General features: G+C 42.4%; 2 protein-coding genes across 5 annotated transcripts in view; both read left to right on the top strand.

Annotated features, from left to right (window-relative positions):
* The first annotated feature begins 677 nt into the window (after positions 1 to 677).
* Positions 678 to 16,933, top strand: part of POC1B (POC1 centriolar protein B) — an 85,086-nt gene continuing 68,830 nt past the window's right edge. The window contains exons 1-2 of one of the 4 annotated variants that reach the window (XR_012510747.1): positions 678 to 838; positions 1,506 to 1,590. Coding sequence is in view for 2 of the 4 variants with exons in the window: in XM_074375313.1 (XP_074231414.1) it covers positions 824 to 838; positions 1,506 to 1,590 (100 nt within the window). In the remaining 2 variants the exon portion in view is untranslated. The other 3 variants (XM_074375313.1, XM_074375312.1, XM_045514835.2) reach the window with 3 other exon arrangements.
* GALNT4 (polypeptide N-acetylgalactosaminyltransferase 4) lies at positions 1,891 to 6,749 on the top strand. Its single transcript, XM_010952459.3, has one exon. It carries the CDS (start codon positions 2,167 to 2,169, stop codon positions 3,913 to 3,915), a length of 1,749 nt encoding a protein of 582 aa, XP_010950761.1. The 5' UTR covers positions 1,891 to 2,166; the 3' UTR covers positions 3,916 to 6,749.

Below are 16,933 nucleotides of genomic sequence, written 5' to 3' on the forward strand. Positions count from 1 at the left end.
AAGCTCAAATGATATTATGTGTAAGAAAGCCTACTGTAGAAATGGCTATAGTTACTATATAGCCTAATCTTTAAACAAACAAAATACATGTTTCTAAGTTTTCCTAAAAACGTTAAATATGTTGCTGTATCAATTTGCTGCTCTAAAGCATGCGCAAATGAGCAGATTAGAGTAGAAACAAACGCACAGCAGAAAAACATTAAGTGGATGCACAACATCCATTCATTCGTTCATCACATTTATCCGGCATCTACATGCATATGACGCCGGGCATTGTGTGAAAAATAGTGATTAAATGCATTCAAACCTATCCTCCAGAGGTTTAGTTCCTTTGCGTGTATTAATAAATAGCAAGCTGCCCCACTTCATATCAAAGCTCTTTCCCAGGTTATAACAAGCTGTCTGGGACCCGCTTGAAATTCGCGCGCCCTGTCTCTTTAACGCGTAATAGAACTCTGATTGCATCGATCACAGAGTCGGTACCTTCTCCCCACATCTGTCTCTTTTCTATTCCGGTTACTACTCCCTTTCTGGGTGTCAAGCGGAGTGGGTGGGGGTCGCAGTAAACGTTGGCTTTGGTGTGTGGAGGCACCTGACTCCGGGGCGTCCCGCATGCCAGCTGCGGCGCCGGCGGAGCCTCGGGGCTCGGCTGGCCATGCCTGGAGCACGGGGTTTGACTGGGCCGCCGTTGTTGTAGTGACCGGGAGGTGCTGCCGCTCCGGGCGGACGGTTCCGGGCACCGCACGGTCCCCACTCCTACCCCGGCCCCTCCCTTCCCCCGGTTCCCCCCACCGGCAGGAGCTGGGAGCCGACTGCTCCCCTCATGGCCTCCGCCCCGGTAAGGACGGGATGGGGGACTCCTCCCCGGAGCCGGTCCTGTGGGCTGGGGGGGCCAGGTCGGTGCCGCGCCCGCACCTGGCGGAAGATGGAGGCAGGTGTCCTCAGCCGGGCCCTGAGCCGCTAGCTCCTCGCTCCTCGCCCCGGGGCGCCCGCGACTCATCCTCCGCCACTGGGGCGTCGGGAGCGCCGAGCCCTGGCCGGGCTCCCGGGCGGCTCCTCACCGAGTCTCGGAGCTCCGACAGCCCGGGCAGCCCCATGGCCCCCGGAATTCTCTAAGGGTTCTCGTGGAGCGCCTGCGTCAGAATCACCGGGGAGGTTTTCAAAAAGTACGGAAGCCGGGGCCCCGCCTCGCACCTGTGACTGCGCGCCGGCGGGCGGGGCCCCGGAACGTGTATTTCAGTCAAGCTGCCCAGGTGGTCCCTCTCATTCGCTCGGTTCTGGGAAGCGCGAGTGTAGGATTTTGCCGGCTCTGCGGGGGTAGCTGGCCCTCGGCGTCCCCCTGTAGGGGCGGCCGCGTGTGCTCGCTTCGGACGCTCCCGCTCCGCACCCACCGCGGATGAGGACGTTCCCGGGCCGGCCCCCGGGGGAGGGGACAGCGTTGAACCCCGAACCCCCCAATTCGAGGTCTGCACCTGCTTTCAAAACTTGACAACTTTCCTTCCCAGGAGGACCCCGTTCTGGAGCGTTATTTTAAGGGCCACAAAGCTGCCATCACCTCCGTGGACTTTAGTCCCAACGGCAAACAACTTGGTAAGTTTTATTCTTTTTTTCTTTGGGTAATGAGACGCTTAACCTGTCGGAACCCTTGCCTCCTGTCCACGCTGGCCCCCGGGAGAACCACAGAGGCTCTGTGGGTGGGGGTGGTGTTGAAAGCGTTCGGAGACGCAGTCGGAGCCAGAGTGGGTTCGAGCTGGAGCCACCCCGGTCGTCCCCGCCGCCCCTCCAGCCGGGCCCCGCAGAGTCGCCTATAGGCCTGGACCTGACCGAGGACTTTCGCGAATTAGACACCAGGGGGAGTAGGTGGAAAGGGGAGGGGTTTGTCCTCGGCCTCGGGAGGGTGGGGTGTTGGCTGGAGAGTTTGTGAAAAGTTGAGAGACGAACAGGAGGAAGTGGGGAGAGAGGAGTTGGGGCTGTACCGGAGGCCGAGCACAGAGAGGCCCCAGGTGACCCCTGGGAAGCCCCCGTGGCTGGAAGGGAGCCGAGTGCCTGCATGAAAGGAGGGACCTGCTTGGAAGTTCGTTCCTACCTGAGCCGGGAACTCTAGCTTCGGGTTCGGCAGCCCTTCCCCTGCGTGGTGACTCTGGTGTCCGCGTCTGCGCCCCAGCCATGAGGATCCGGATGGCCGTGAGGTGGACGTGGGCAGGCAAAAGCTGCCTTCTGCTGGCGCTTTTAACAGTGGCCTATCTCCTGGTGGAACTCTCCGTCTCCACTTTCCATGCCTCCTCAGGAGCCGGCCTGGCCAGGGATCGGGGGCCAGGACGGTCCTCAGACCCCGGGAAAGAGGCAGTGGATTTGTCTCGACCGCTTTATGAGAAGCCCCCTGCAGATTCCCACGCAACTGGGGAATGGGGGAAAGCAAGCAAACTTCAACTCAACACGGGTGAACTGAAGCAGCAAGAAGAACTCATTGAGAGATATGCCATTAACATTTACCTCAGCGACAGGATTTCCCTGCACCGCCACATAGAGGATAAAAGAATGTATGAGTGTAAATCCAAGAAGTTTAACTATAGGAGGCTGCCCACCACGTCTGTTATCATTGCTTTCTATAATGAAGCTTGGTCGACTTTGCTCCGCACCATCCACAGTGTTTTAGAAACTTCTCCTGCAGTCCTTTTGAAGGAGATCATCTTAGTCGATGACTTGAGTGACAGAGTTTATTTGAAGGCACAACTTGAAACTTATATCAGCAATCTCGATAGAGTCCGCTTGATTAGGACAAATAAGCGGGAGGGTCTGGTTAGGGCCCGTCTGATTGGGGCCACTTTTGCCACTGGGGATGTCCTCACTTTCCTGGATTGTCACTGTGAGTGTAATACAGGTTGGTTGGAACCACTTTTGGAAAGGATCGCTGAAGATGAGACAGCAATTGTTTGTCCTGTCATAGACACCATTGATTGGAATACTTTTGAATTCTATATGCAGACTGGGGAGCCCATGATTGGTGGTTTTGACTGGCGTTTAACGTTCCAGTGGCATTCTGTCCCCAAACATGAAAGGGACAGGCGGAAATCGAGAATTGACCCAATCAGGTCACCCACCATGGCTGGAGGACTGTTTGCTGTCAGCAAGCAATATTTTCAGTACCTTGGAACTTACGACACTGGGATGGAAGTGTGGGGAGGTGAAAACCTGGAGCTGTCTTTTAGGGTGTGGCAGTGTGGAGGTAAACTGGAGATCCACCCATGTTCCCACGTGGGCCACGTGTTCCCCAAGCGGGCACCCTATGCTCGGCCCAATTTCCTACAGAATACTGCTCGGGCAGCGGAAGTGTGGATGGACGAGTACAAAGAGCACTTCTATAATCGAAACCCTCCAGCAAGGAAGGAAGCTTATGGCGACATTTCTGAAAGAAAATTACTACGAGAACGGCTGAGGTGCAAAAGCTTTGACTGGTATTTGAAAAATGTGTTTTCTAATCTACATGTTCCAGAGGATAGGCCAGGCTGGCATGGAGCTATTCGCAGTATGGGGATCTCTTCTGAATGTTTAGATTATAATTCTCCTGACAACAACCCCACAGGTGCTAACCTTTCACTGTTTGGATGCCACGGTCAAGGAGGCAATCAATTCTTTGAATATACTTCAAACAAAGAAATAAGGTTTAATTCTGTGACAGAGTTATGTGCAGAGGTTCCTGAGCAAAAAAATCACGTAGGAATGCAAAATTGTCCCAAAGATGGGTTTCCTGTTCCAGCAAACATTATTTGGCATTTTAAAGAAGATGGAACCATTTTTCATCCCCACTCAGGACTGTGTCTTAGCTCTTACCGGACACCTGAGGGCCGACCTAATGTTCAGATGAGAACTTGTGATGCTCTAGATAAAAATCAAATCTGGAAGTTTGAGAAATAGAAGAACACAATGGCAGTTTCGTCCTAAGCTGATACTAGCTTCAGGAAAGTCAAAGAGCCTTCAGAGAGCGTCAGTGAAGATTTATTTTATCAGCGTTCACCCAGTGGTCACCTGTGAGAGCTCTGTAAAAGCTGTGGATTATTTTGGTATAAAACACTGAAACTGGGTGCACAGAGAGCTGCTGTTTAATATTTCAAAGTGCCTCACTTATGGGTTGTTTCATTTAAGAGCCTTGTCGATACGGTCTCTTACTTCTTAAAGAAGTTGACTGTGACTTGTGATATAGAAAACATTTAAGTGCTGGACTTAACGATTGTAAAAGTCCAGGCACAATGAGGGATGATTTATGTTGATGGGTAAGTTCACTGCACATCCCATTTTTTAACAAAACTCAGAAATGTGCAGTTTGAGCTATTGCTACTTTGGTTGTACATAGAATTTGAATTTCATTTAGCCAGCACATTAAATTTTAGGTTTTGTTCTTTTTTTTAATTCTAATTTTCCTTTACTCAAAGAGCAATCAAGGAAAGTTAATCTTAAGGAGAAAGGCCTGGTTTAGACATATATGTGTCATCGGATGTTAATTTGAATGTGAGTTTAGAGATCTTTTAAATATACAGACATCTCAGAAGAATATGCCCACATCTGAATGAAATGGGAGATATTTACATTCCATACTTTGCAAACTTGAGCTCTTGAACTTAACTGATCTATATGGATACCTCATATTGCTCTGATGTTGTAAGCTGTCCTCTCTGTGAACTTGTTTGTGTGTGTATAGGGCATTTTCTGATTGCACTTCCTTAAGCTATGAATGTATTGGAGAGAGGGACTCATTCAGAATACTGTGCTTCCCTTTGTTAATGCTTAATCACTTAAAGTAAACACAGTGGGGGCCAACTATGTTTACTGAAATGTGTGAAACTGAAAGTGGGCCCTGTTCCACAAAGGCTGCCGAGCTCTTCTATGAGTTCTTGCTGATAAGGACTTTTAAGGATTGATTTTAAGACAAGGGAGAAGGACTGGCTTGTTAATGGTGGATGCTACCTTCCAGCTCGTTTTCAGCACCTAGCCTGGAGCCTGGCACTTAGGCAGCCGTCGTTAAGAGGGTGAATGAATGAATGAATGAATGTGCCTCTGGTCAGATCTTTTGGGCCTCAGTGTTCTCATCCGTGAAGTATCCGTGTCTGGGTAGATCTCAAAGAGCCCTCCAGCTTCTGGAATGTTACGCTTCTACAGTCAGTCACTGTGCAGTCTTTACAACGGTTTTATCTCCTCCCTGTTAACCTAGGTAATGTTGAGCAACGTTCAGTTCAGTTATGAAGCTGGAAGAGGGGAGTGGCTTTAAAAATTAAGTGAGCTGAGCTCAACTGAAGTGGTTTGTTTTGGACTGAGTGGAAAGTTGTTATGGTCAGTGTTTGTATTCCTTTTATTTTGACAACTGCTGAAACAATTTTTGTTTTCTGTCTTTAATCTTTCAAACTCTAAAAGTGGTCTTTGGGGCTAAGAATATGAATATTCCCAAACAAAATTATTTGAGAAGTAAACATAATTAAAAAAATTATTTTTACTGTTATTCTAATGTTATGTCCAGAAAGCACAGGCTGAATTTAGAATTAAGTTCCAGTTAGTTCACTTTGGTCTAGATTTATGAGAAATGCATGCTCCATAAAGAATCAGTCCAAGTACTCACAAGTTGTTTTCAGTGTCTACCTGATGACTTGGAGAGTAGAACTTTTGCAAAATTTAAATTTGGGAAACATTTTTAGGATAACCATTTCAAAAAGTAAAATTGCTACAGATTTTGAATAGTTTGTTTCTTTTATATTACTTAAAGTGAAAATGAGTTAATAACTTCCTATATGTTATGTAGCAAAGAATTGTCCAAATTCCACGTGCAATGTGCGTGGCCCTGAATTTTGCAGAAGGGTTGATTGGTAGCAGATACCCTCCTAAACCCACCCTCACCCCTTGCTCAGTCTGCCTTATTGTTTTTAAAATCACCCTTTCTCTTTTATTTATTTTTGTTGTTCTTCTTAGCCCCTTATCATATGGGAGATTTGAAATATTCTGGTTGTATTTATTGGAATTGTTTTTATTCTGGTATCTTACTGCTCCTGTCAAAAGGGAAAGGGAGCACCAAGAAGTAAAGCGCTTAGTTCTTTACTTACTTTTTGCCTAAATTGCAGGGTGTGACGCATTAATCTTTGTGGAAGAAAATTTAGGCTAGTGTTTTATTTATATCAATAATTGGGAATAGGTAGGTCATTCATCCCTCACAATAATGGAAGTGAAGAACAAGAAGAACAAGACTTTTGCATCTGATATATAGGCATTTCCGATTTAAGTCCAAAAACACACTGTAAAACTACAAACAAAATATATTTTGATTCCTTACTTCTAATTTATTGGTACCAAAGTTCTCTTTTGCTGTAGATAATTAAGAGTTGATCTTTTAAATTAATTTACATGCTTAAAAGCAGTTTTAGTAAAAATTTGGTAGACAAGAAGTTTCAACTTTAAATGGTCACTATATCATTTAGCGTCCAATTCTGTGAATAGATTGACTACCTAAATAGGCATTTTTAGCAGTCTTTTTTTTTTAATGGTAATCTAATCATCTGCAAGATCTCTATAAGTGAAAATAACTTGTTTGTAAAAGAAAATCTGTCTATGCACCCAGCAGTAGGCTCCTGAGTATTCATTATATGTTGGCAAATCAAACTTTTCTAGGTTGGTGACAGGAGGTTATTTTTAAGTTGTGTATTTTTAGTTAGTTTCAATTTTAATTAACTAAGGGTCTCAATTTTGATTAATAAAATACTTAGCTTTGACTTGTTTGTCCTTTTGAATTGCTGTTTTAATAATACTTTTAAATGAGCACAAAGAATGTTAAGGTTCAGGTTAATCTCTTTTGAATGATGAATTTTTTTCTGGGTGATGAATGGTTTCCATCCTTTTTTTCCTTTTGTTAATGGTGTTTGCAATATTGATTAAGACATTTGAAATAAAGTGTGTGCCTAATTTTTAGAAATGGATTCTGATGATTTTAGTCTATGGGATCACTCCTCCTGTGTACACATTTGTTGATGGTAACAGAAGTAAGTTAAGCTTGTAATTGTTTAACTTATTTGAAAATGCAGACAGTAGAAGATTTTTAAAAAGTCAAATCTCCTGTATTATTTTGCAAAGTCTCATTAACGAGCAAGTATTCTGAATTGGTATTAACACTATTAATGCATTAACTACTCATAGACAAACTGGAAATGATCAGGGATCTCTGGGACCCACTGGGGGCACTATAAAAGGAAGCAGGTGGCCACCTGTGTACATTAGCACAAATTTAAAAACCTGGTCTGAAAAGAAATACGTCTGTCTTATAAACTGCATAGCCTCACATTTCCCTCATCCCTCTCTCTGCATCACCCTGTCCCTAAGTGCATTTCCCGCCCACCAGTAGCATCTTTCTTCCTCTTTAATGATTCCTGCCTAACGCCCTTCAGCCCTTCCTCTCCCAGCCTGACATTGCCTGAGCATCAATAGTCTAAGGGCTCTGTTTATGTATCAAATGTTTTACAGCCACTTTCAGGGTATGTGTAGTCAAGCTGAATATACTTTCACTGATCTTATTTTTTTAATATAGTTTTAAAGGTTATTATAAATACGTGTGTTATGATCTTGCTAATACTGAGAAATATAATCTTCCTAGTAAGTTTCTAAGTGACTGTAACCCTATACAAATCATCTAATCTCTCTGTTTCAATTTCATAAGTGTAAAAAAAAAAAAGACTGGAAAATCCATAGAGACAGGACATTAGTGGTTTCCAGGGGCTGGGGGAGGAAGAAATAGAGAATGATTGCTAATGAGGATGGGTTTTTTGGAGAATGTGGTAGTGGTGATGAGAATGTTCTGGAACTAGTGACAATGGTTGTTTGAATTTGGGCAAAACAATGAGATTGTACACTTCAAAAGGGTGAATTTATGGTGTGTGAATTGTACCGCAATAGAAAAAAAACAAAACAAAACCTTGGTGGAGAAAAAGAGTCTGGAGAATTTCATGTTTTGCAGGAAAGATTGCTCTTTTCTATGTCCCTCTGAGCATTCTAGACTTTAAAACAGGCCAGCAACATTTATTATTAATACTTGAGTCATTCTGTAATTCAGCAGAATTAAGGAAGTTATATATGTGAATTTCCCAGCTTGTTATTAGGCTGCAGGTAGAAATCAGTTTGTATCAGTTTTTCCTAAAATTTCAGAAAAACTTGAATCAATCCCTTTCAACAGGAGGTAGATATTATTATAAAAGGTGAAATGAGTTCCTGAAGTGTATCGTTGTTTATGGCAGAACTGAAGTCTACCAAGGTCCTTCCAACTTGCTAGTAATCTGGTACTGTTTTTCCTTTTGTGCCAGCTTGATCACTTCCCCAGGCTGGCCTGGGAGGAGTGTCACCTGCAGGCCAGCAGTGTCCTCAGCTGTCTGGTCACCATTCTAATCTATTTACTTACACTTACCTAATCCTGTTCAAAAAAGGAATAGGAGGTACTCTGTTTACTTAGTACTCTTTTTTTGTTGTTGTTAATTCTGCTGTGTCAGGTGCTTGGGTGTACAAACAGGTGTACAAAACAGATGTGCTTCTTATGGTGGTATGAGGAATTCACGGTCCAGTGACAGAGACAAATTTAACAAGTAAACATCCAAATCATGTGCAGGTACAACTCGAAACAGGGAAATGGCTGAATGCTGTGAAGAAAGGGAACAGGCTTCTTTGAGGGATGATAACCAGTTTATGGGATCAAAGAACACTTCTGTGTGGAAGTTAGATTTAACTCAAGACCTTAAAGGAAAGTTGCGTAGGCAAAGGCTAGAGGCAGAATAGCATATGCAAAGGTGGGAAAGATCTTGCCGTTGATCAAGGAAATAAAAGAAGGCCAGAATGGGTAGAGCTGTAAACAAAGAAAGAAAGAGAGCTCTGGGAGATGAAATTGCAAGGGGAGACAGAGGCAGCTTGCATAAATCCTTGGAGGCTATAATGGGTTAAATGGTGACCCTCCAAAAGATGTGTCCATATCCTAATCTCTGTAACCTGTAATGTGACCTTGTTTGAAAGAAAAGGTCTTTGCAGTTCCCATGATCAAAGATCCCGAGCAAGGATCATACTGAATTATCTGCCAGAGGCAGAGGTTGGAATGACAGCCTCCAGCCAAGGAGATCCTGAAGGCCCCCGAAGCTGGAAAAGGCAAGGAATGAAATCTCTGGATTCTTTAGGGGGAGTGTGGTCCTGCCAACACCTTGATTTTGACTTCTGGCCTCCAGAACTGTGAGAGAATCCATTTGTTGTTTTAAGCCTTCAAGTTTTTGCTAATTTGTTATGGCAGCCACAGGAAATGAAATTTTAGGTTTTGTTCTGACAGTTGTGGGAAGTTTTTGAAGAATTTTACATAAGGGAATGACACAACTTGATTTATACCTCAAAAATTTCCCTTTGGTTACTACGTGGAGATTGAACTACTGTTAGTAGAGAAATCAATTAGGAGCTATTATAGTAATATAATAATCTCAGCAGGAGATGATGGTGGTTCAGACTAGGGCGGCAGTCCTCTACCTTGGGTGATGGTCTGGGAGAGAGAGAAATTTGGGAGTTAGTAGCATACAAATGGTATATAAAGTCATGGGAATAGGTGAAGTCCTCTGGGAAGAATATAGAATCATGAGGGCAAATGCCTCATTTCTGAGTCCTGAAGATCTCCAGCTTTTATATCAGAAAAGGAGATAACAAAAGAATCAAGGAAGGAGTAGTTGGGAAAATAGGAAGGAAAGCCATTATAATAGAGTATCATGACAGCCAAGCTGTGAATAGAGCAGGGTACAAATGTTGACAAGAGGGGAGAAGATACTAAATAGTCACTAGAGAGAGTTGGGGAGGGAGTTAAAGAGCTGAGCACTGCTGGGCAGTGTGGAAGACCCATGTGCAATTGGTGACCGTGAATTTACAGCGCTCCCAGTCTTCCCGGGGTGTGTCTCACAGTCCTCACGGGCACAGATACAGTCTAAGAAAAGGCAGAGTGGCTGGAATTTTTCCAGGGGAATTTGAAGGAAGGAGGAAAAGTCAAAGGATTGAAGATACGTGTAAGAGAGGGATTATAAATTGGATTAGGAGAGAAATGAAGATGAATAAATTGGATAGTGAAATGAAGATCGTGAAAAGAGAGCCTCGGTGGAGAACGTAGGTCAGTGGATTAGAGTTCTGGATGAGATAGAAGCTGCTGAACAAGAAGGCTCTAAGGAAAGCATGTTGCCCAAGGACGGTGGGTTCAGTTAAGGGTCAGGGAGGTGTTCGTTCTGCCAGGAGCCAGGGTGTGACCATGGAATGGGTTGCTGAGGGAGCATGGAAGAAAAGGTCTTTGGAGAGGCCTGGTTGTCCCTGGGTCTGAAATGTTCTTCGGCACATCACTCTGCTTGGCTGGCTCCCTCTTGTCCTTTGTGCCTCTGCTTAAAGTGCCACTCCATTCAGATCACTCCCTCTGAATTAAGTATTCTACCCCCACACAAAATTCTCGTTATGACATCCTGCTTTATCTGTCATGTCTCTTAGCGTGATTTAAAATGGTATGTTTGCCTGCAGGTTGACTTGTTTCCCTCTTTTCCACTTGAATTTAAGCTCCCCATGTAGAGTTTTTGCCTATTTTGTTACTTAGGACTCCCCACACTGCACCCACCATGCTTTATATGTTGTTGGGGTGAGGTATCTGCTGAAGGAACTAATAATACAGAGAGTTGGAACAGAAAGAAAGACTGTGAGCTGAAGTAGGTGAAACAGGAAAGAGAAAATGATTGTCACTTGAAAGGGTTGTAGGGAACTTGATGTCCCCAAGCAGAGTCAAAGTGTGAGTAGTTAAGTAGGAGGAGGGACTTTTGGAGAGGAGGCTGTATCTATAAGGGAGATCACATGGTGGGTGTTGCTCTGGCCCGGCAGTAGCTCTGGGGAAGGAGAGAAGGCCTGGGTCCCAGGGTCAGCTAAGGGGATATCGGAGCATTATGGAATGAGTGCAGGACGACTGATGACCAGAGGGGCTGAAGGCTTAAACTTTTGGCTATGACAGGGGGCACGGAGCATGAAGTGTGGTGGATTTACACTCAATAGCCTCTTGGAAGGTGATGGGCCCTTGTGTTTCACAGGGTAGTTTGGGAGGTGATAGGAGGGGAAAGGATGGAGGAAACGATAACCTGTGAAAGGCCCTCCCTTATGGAGGCAAAAACAGACAGCTCAGTAGCTTTGCTGAAGTGTGTAGCCAGTAAGCCGCACAGCCTGGCTGAGCCCGATTTCCAGTCACCTTCTGGAGCTGCACTCTTTCCATTAGGCCAGTTCCCCAGAGGGCTGCAGTCAAGTTTATACAAACTTTAGAAGAGTTTGAAAGTATTTTCACATGATTTGCATAATCTGAGCTACATTTTAGAAGTTTCCATTTAAAATTACGTAATTTTAACGTTGAAGTTGTCACCCCCCCGCCTTTGCCCTCTGGGTTACCCTGTCATTGACTCAATCCCTGTTAACCTATGGGATGTTTATAGACTAACTGATGGTAAAGTACAAATTTATTTTTCCTTGTTCTGACTGAAGAGAAACAGAATGGAATTTGGAATTTTTAAGTTATTTTCCTCACAGTGAAACCACCATAAAACTTTGCCAGAAGTTCTTTTTCTGTTATGGTTCTTGATGGTAGCCTGTGCAGCAGCTTTATATACTGTTATAGTTTAAAATATTAGTCCCAAGTGCTAAAGTAATCTCCAGAGTGCACTGAGAGGCAGTTGCAGAGTGCAGTGTTTCTCAGATTTCGACGTACATCGGAATTAACTGAGAAAGTGTTCACAAGTTCAGATTCCTAGGTCTCACTCTAAAGAATGTAACTTACTAGAAATACGCATTTTTATAACAAGGTCCCCAGTAATTCTAATGGAGATAATCCGTAAATCCCTAGTGCTTCTCAAATCATTGGGTTCTTGGTTAAATGCCCAGGCTTTGGAGTCGGATAGAACTGGGCTATCCTTGGAGCTCTGCAACTTTCCATCCTGCGTGACTGGGGGCAGGTCAGTTAACGTCACCAAGCCTCGTTTCCTCATCCATGAAAGAGGGATAATGATAGTTACCTGCTTTGTGAGGGTTAAGTGAAAGAATGCCTACGAAGTTCTTCAGAGTACTTGGCCCGTAGTCACAACTCAGCGAGAGTTTGTGTTGCTGTGATTGTCAGTCCTCATCAAGATATGGGTTTGAACAAGTTAAATTTCTTTAGAATGTCATTACTAAAGATTATTTTTTAAAGGAACCACAACTCCATTGAGACTCTGTTTACACTACCAAGTTAATTACTTAGTGTCAGGTAGCAGGAAAATTATTCCCTCATTCAGGGCAGAGGAATTTCAAGTTAGTGCCACCACTAAATTATATTATTGCACAGTGCTTGGATAGTACCAGCTAATTCTGAAAGTACTGCATAGGGCATTAACGTTTATCTAGTGATGATGAGAATATTGCCATTCTATTACGCAGCCCTCTCCCGTATTGCCGTCTGGTTATGGATGTGTGTGCCTGGGTATTACATTTTCTCTTCTTAAAAATGTTTATGGTGAACTCCTTCTTGTAGATTTCCTTAGAAGATTTCCTTGTTTATATTTCCCTGAAGAAGGTGATCCAGTGTTTCTGTTGTGACCCAAAGAACAGCATGAATCTAGAAATGCAACAGAAAGTACAAAAGCATAGAGACCTCAAACTACACAGTTGAGGTTCATTGTGGTGGTGGATTTTAAAGTAGGACATAATGAGGGTAGAAAATATATTGAAGGACTTCCAAAATAACTGAAAAATTCAAGAATTTCTGTATCAATGTGATTGAGTTATTAGAACTCTCTTGAATATGGAATGAAAAGGCCTGAGAGGGATATACTCCAAATTTATAAAGCTGTGAGAGATACTATATTATGTACATGGAACTTTTTAGTAAATTCTAAAATATGTACTCTGAGCCATCGGTAATTCTTTTGGGAATTTAGCACAGTGGTATCATGCACATGTCAGGAACGACACATGTACATCACAGCATCATTTGTAAAATTACAAGACCCTAAACAACCTAAATAGTGTAGACAGTTTAAATAAATTAAGGGATAGCTGCACCATGGAATACTATGCAGCTGTTGAAAAGGCTAAGGCAGACTTCTGCCTCCAGTCATGACAGTAGCTGGTAACCAAACTTGCTCTCCAGCTGAAACCAACTGTAAAATGAGAATATAGGAGGCAGCTGTTTTCAGGCATTGAGCAACAGAGAATGTGAAGCTGTGCTCTTTGCAAGAAGGAAACACAAGGTGAGCCCCACTCAGTCACCTTGGCTTTCTCCCTGGGGGCACTCTTCGTGCTGCACAGCAGAGAGGTGGTGACAGCCTGGCCGAGCTGAGGCACCAGAAGTTATAGTTCTGGCTGTGACGGGGCTGAAATGTGTGGCAGGATTCCTGAGAAGTTGCTGCTGAGTGGGGAAGGCGGCCACAGGTGAGGTTTGGCTGAGGTTTAGGTTGAGGGTCTGTGAGGTCTAGCAGAGGTCACTTTCTGCCGGGCTGGAGGAGGACTGGTGATCCCAGTGACCATGCAGGGCTGGAAGTCCCTACAGCTCTAGCTGGGACAAAGGGGGAAATCCGGCCAAGCACCTCAGCTGAGACACCAGGGAGACAGGCCTTGGGCATCAGGACCACACCTGAAATAAAGGGCATGCCTGAAAACTAAATTCAGACCTGAAGGAGATCCACTCTGACAACGGATAAAACCAAGTCTGACAAGATCGCAAAGGAGTAAAACTGCACCCTGAACTCTAGTTAGTAGGATTGCTTTCTGCCGTGGTGTGGATGGGTGGGTGGTTCTGAAAGTGTGTACTTTAACACTTGAACAGAAATATATTGAATGTAATGGGAGCCAGGTTTTTTTACTGTGTAAATGTGAGAACAGGGAGGGCTGGCATGTGTTCTGTGGCGTTAGATTGGAAGTGGAGTTATCAGCGTGAACTCATAATTTTTAGTATCTTTATCTTCATTTCTCCCTATGGATAGATACAGCTTTCTGTTTATATCCAACTTCTTAGTTCTGTGTGCCGAGATTTCTGTTTATATCTTATTTCTTAGCTCTGTTCACTGACACACCAGTATCAATGAGGAAACATAGTTTCCAGATCTTGGTTTCTGAATACCATTCTGTATTAAAAGGAATCAGAGCTTCTTGAGGGGAAAATGGCCAATTCCAGGGCTGGCACAGGGAAAGTGCATCTTAGAACATCTTGGAATTCTAGAAATAATAAAGTACTCAAAGAATAATGGATGCACATCAGAAGGGCACCGAGGCCAGCCTTAAGGGGCTCTTGCTAGCCAAATCTGGAACAATATGAGTCAGATGATAGTTTTGAATTATAACCCATTGAGTAAAATAATCTATGAGTCCACATTGACATAAGCAAGTAAATGAATAAATAGATAAATGGAGAAAAAGAGATTCTTCCTTAAAATAATAAGTTAACAACTTAAATATTAGTTCATTAATTAAGCATTAATTAGTAAATTATAGGAAAATTGTGGGTTGGAAAATCATTGAAGGATGCTAAGATTAAGTGAATGACAGTTAATTGAGGAAGAGGATATTTTTATAGTTTAAAGTATCTCCCTACAAAAAGCTTATTAATTACAAAGGAGAAAAATTTTAACATTACAAGGCAAAAACCACCTAAACCAAGTGATCAAAGTTAATCTCACCAATACTAGGACAAACAGGTACCACGTGTACCCTAATAAGATGCACTGATAAGGGCACAACATAATTTCTGTGGCATTCTTGTCAAAAATGGATATCCTGAATCTAATGACAAGGAAACATCAGGAAAAACATTGATGAACTTGCTACAAAAATAATAGGTCTTCAGTCCTCAAAAATAGCAAGACCAAGAGTGATCTATAAAATTTTCCTCTTATTTTACAGGAGACTAAAGACACATGGCAATTAATGTCCTGCATGTTCTGGGTTATATCATGAATTAGAGAAAATAGCTATAATTGGCAAAGTCCATATATGTGCTGTGGATGAGATAATAATCTATTAAATAGTATTTAATTTCCTGATTTTGTTAATTATACTGTGGTTTATGTGAGTAAATGTCCTTTTTCTTAGGAAAGACGTACTGAAGTGTTTAGTATTAAAGAGACGTTATGTCTCTAACTTGATTTCCAATAGGTAAGAAAAAATATGCATCTATAAAAGTGTTTATGTAGAGAGACAATAATAAAGCAAATGGACAATGATGGCAAAATCCAAGGTAAAGAAGATACAGGTGTTTCTTGTACTATCTTGTACTATTCTGTAAGCTTGAAATTACCACAATAAAAATTTATCAGAATCTTCTGATCTGTAGTCAGACACAGTATCCAGAGCACCACTGGCCCCACCAGTGATTGGATAAAGAAGTTATGGTGTGGATATAAATGTATATATATAGTGGGATACTACTCAGCCATAAAAAGAATGAAATAATGCCATTTGCAGCAACATGGATGGACATAGAGATTGATATTAAGTGAAGTAAATCAGACAGAGAAAGACAAATATCATATGGTATCACTTACACGTGGAATCTAAAATGTGATACAAATGAATTTGTCTATAAAACAGAAGCAGGCTCACGTAGAAAGTGATCTTACAGTTACCAAAGGGGGAAGGGTCAGAGAGGGCTAAATTAGGAGTTTGGGATTAGCAGATACAAACTACTATATAGAAAATAGATAAACAACAAGGTCCTACTGTATAGCACAGGGGAGTATATTCAATATCTTATAATAAACTATAATGGAAAAGAATATGAAAAAGAATATATATGTATAACTGAATCACTTTGCTGTACACTGGAAACTAACACAACATTGTAAATCAACTATATTTTAATAAAAAAATTATCGAAAATTAGTGGGGAAAGAATAAGGCTGCTCTCTGTGTTGATGAAGCATGATCTCCTGTACGTAATTCTAAGTGGGCTGGGGAGGGGAGGATAGGGAGCAAAATGCAGAATGACAGGAATGCTATGCTACCATTTGTATAAAAAATAACGTAATATCTTTGTATGGTGCCAGATGGCAACTAGACTTGTGGTGATCACTTTGAAAGGTATAGAAATATCCTATCACTATGTCATGTCATGTACCAGAAACTAACACAGTGTTGTATGTAGATCAGTTATGCTTCAAAAACAAACAAACTCATAGGAAAAAAGATCAGATCTGTGGTTACCAGAGATGAGAGTGGGAGGAGGGGGAATTGGATGAAAGTAGTCAAAAGCTACACACTTTCAATTATAAGATAAATAAGTACTCGGGATGTAGTGTACAACATGACAAAGATAATTAACACTGCTGTATGTTATACATGAAAGGTATTAGAAGAGTAAATCCTGAGTTCTCATCACAAAGAAAAACATTTTTTCCTATTTCTTCAATGTTGTATCCGTACGAGGTGATGGATGCTCACTAAACTTGTTATAGTAATCATTTTATGGTATATCTAAGTCAAGTCATTATGCTGTACACCTTAAGCTCATACAGTGAGGTCTATCAAATTATACCTCAATAAAACTGAAAGAAAAAATAAAAATGACCTAAAAAAACAACATGATTAGACTCATATTTAAGCACACAGGAGAGAGGATACTCATTTTCTCTTAGAATATTCAAGAAAATGCCTTCAGGAAGGGGGACCGGGTGGCCGAGGGATGGACGGAAATTTGGTAAATACTCTTGTAATATTGGAATTCTGTATCATATACATTTATGACCAATAGAAAAGATAACTTAACAACAAATGCAGAAATTGGAGGCAGTGCCATTTCTTTCCAGAAAAAGATACTCCTCACAGAGCAAACCTCTAATTAACTGTAGTTGATTTTGGTTAAATCAGTGAGAGAGCTCGGGTTGACTGAAGTTATTGCTGCTTCTGGCGTCGCAAT

This window comes from Camelus bactrianus, chromosome 12, assembly GCF_048773025.1.
Source record: "Camelus bactrianus isolate YW-2024 breed Bactrian camel chromosome 12, ASM4877302v1, whole genome shotgun sequence".
Classification (NCBI taxonomy): Eukaryota; Metazoa; Chordata; class Mammalia; order Artiodactyla; family Camelidae; genus Camelus; species Camelus bactrianus.

What these genes read in the sequence shown, in the direction of transcription:
- GALNT4 (XM_010952459.3), top strand. Translation starts at nt 2,167, where the DNA reads ATGAGGATCCGGATGGCCGTGAGGTGGACGTGGGCAGGCAAAAGCTGC.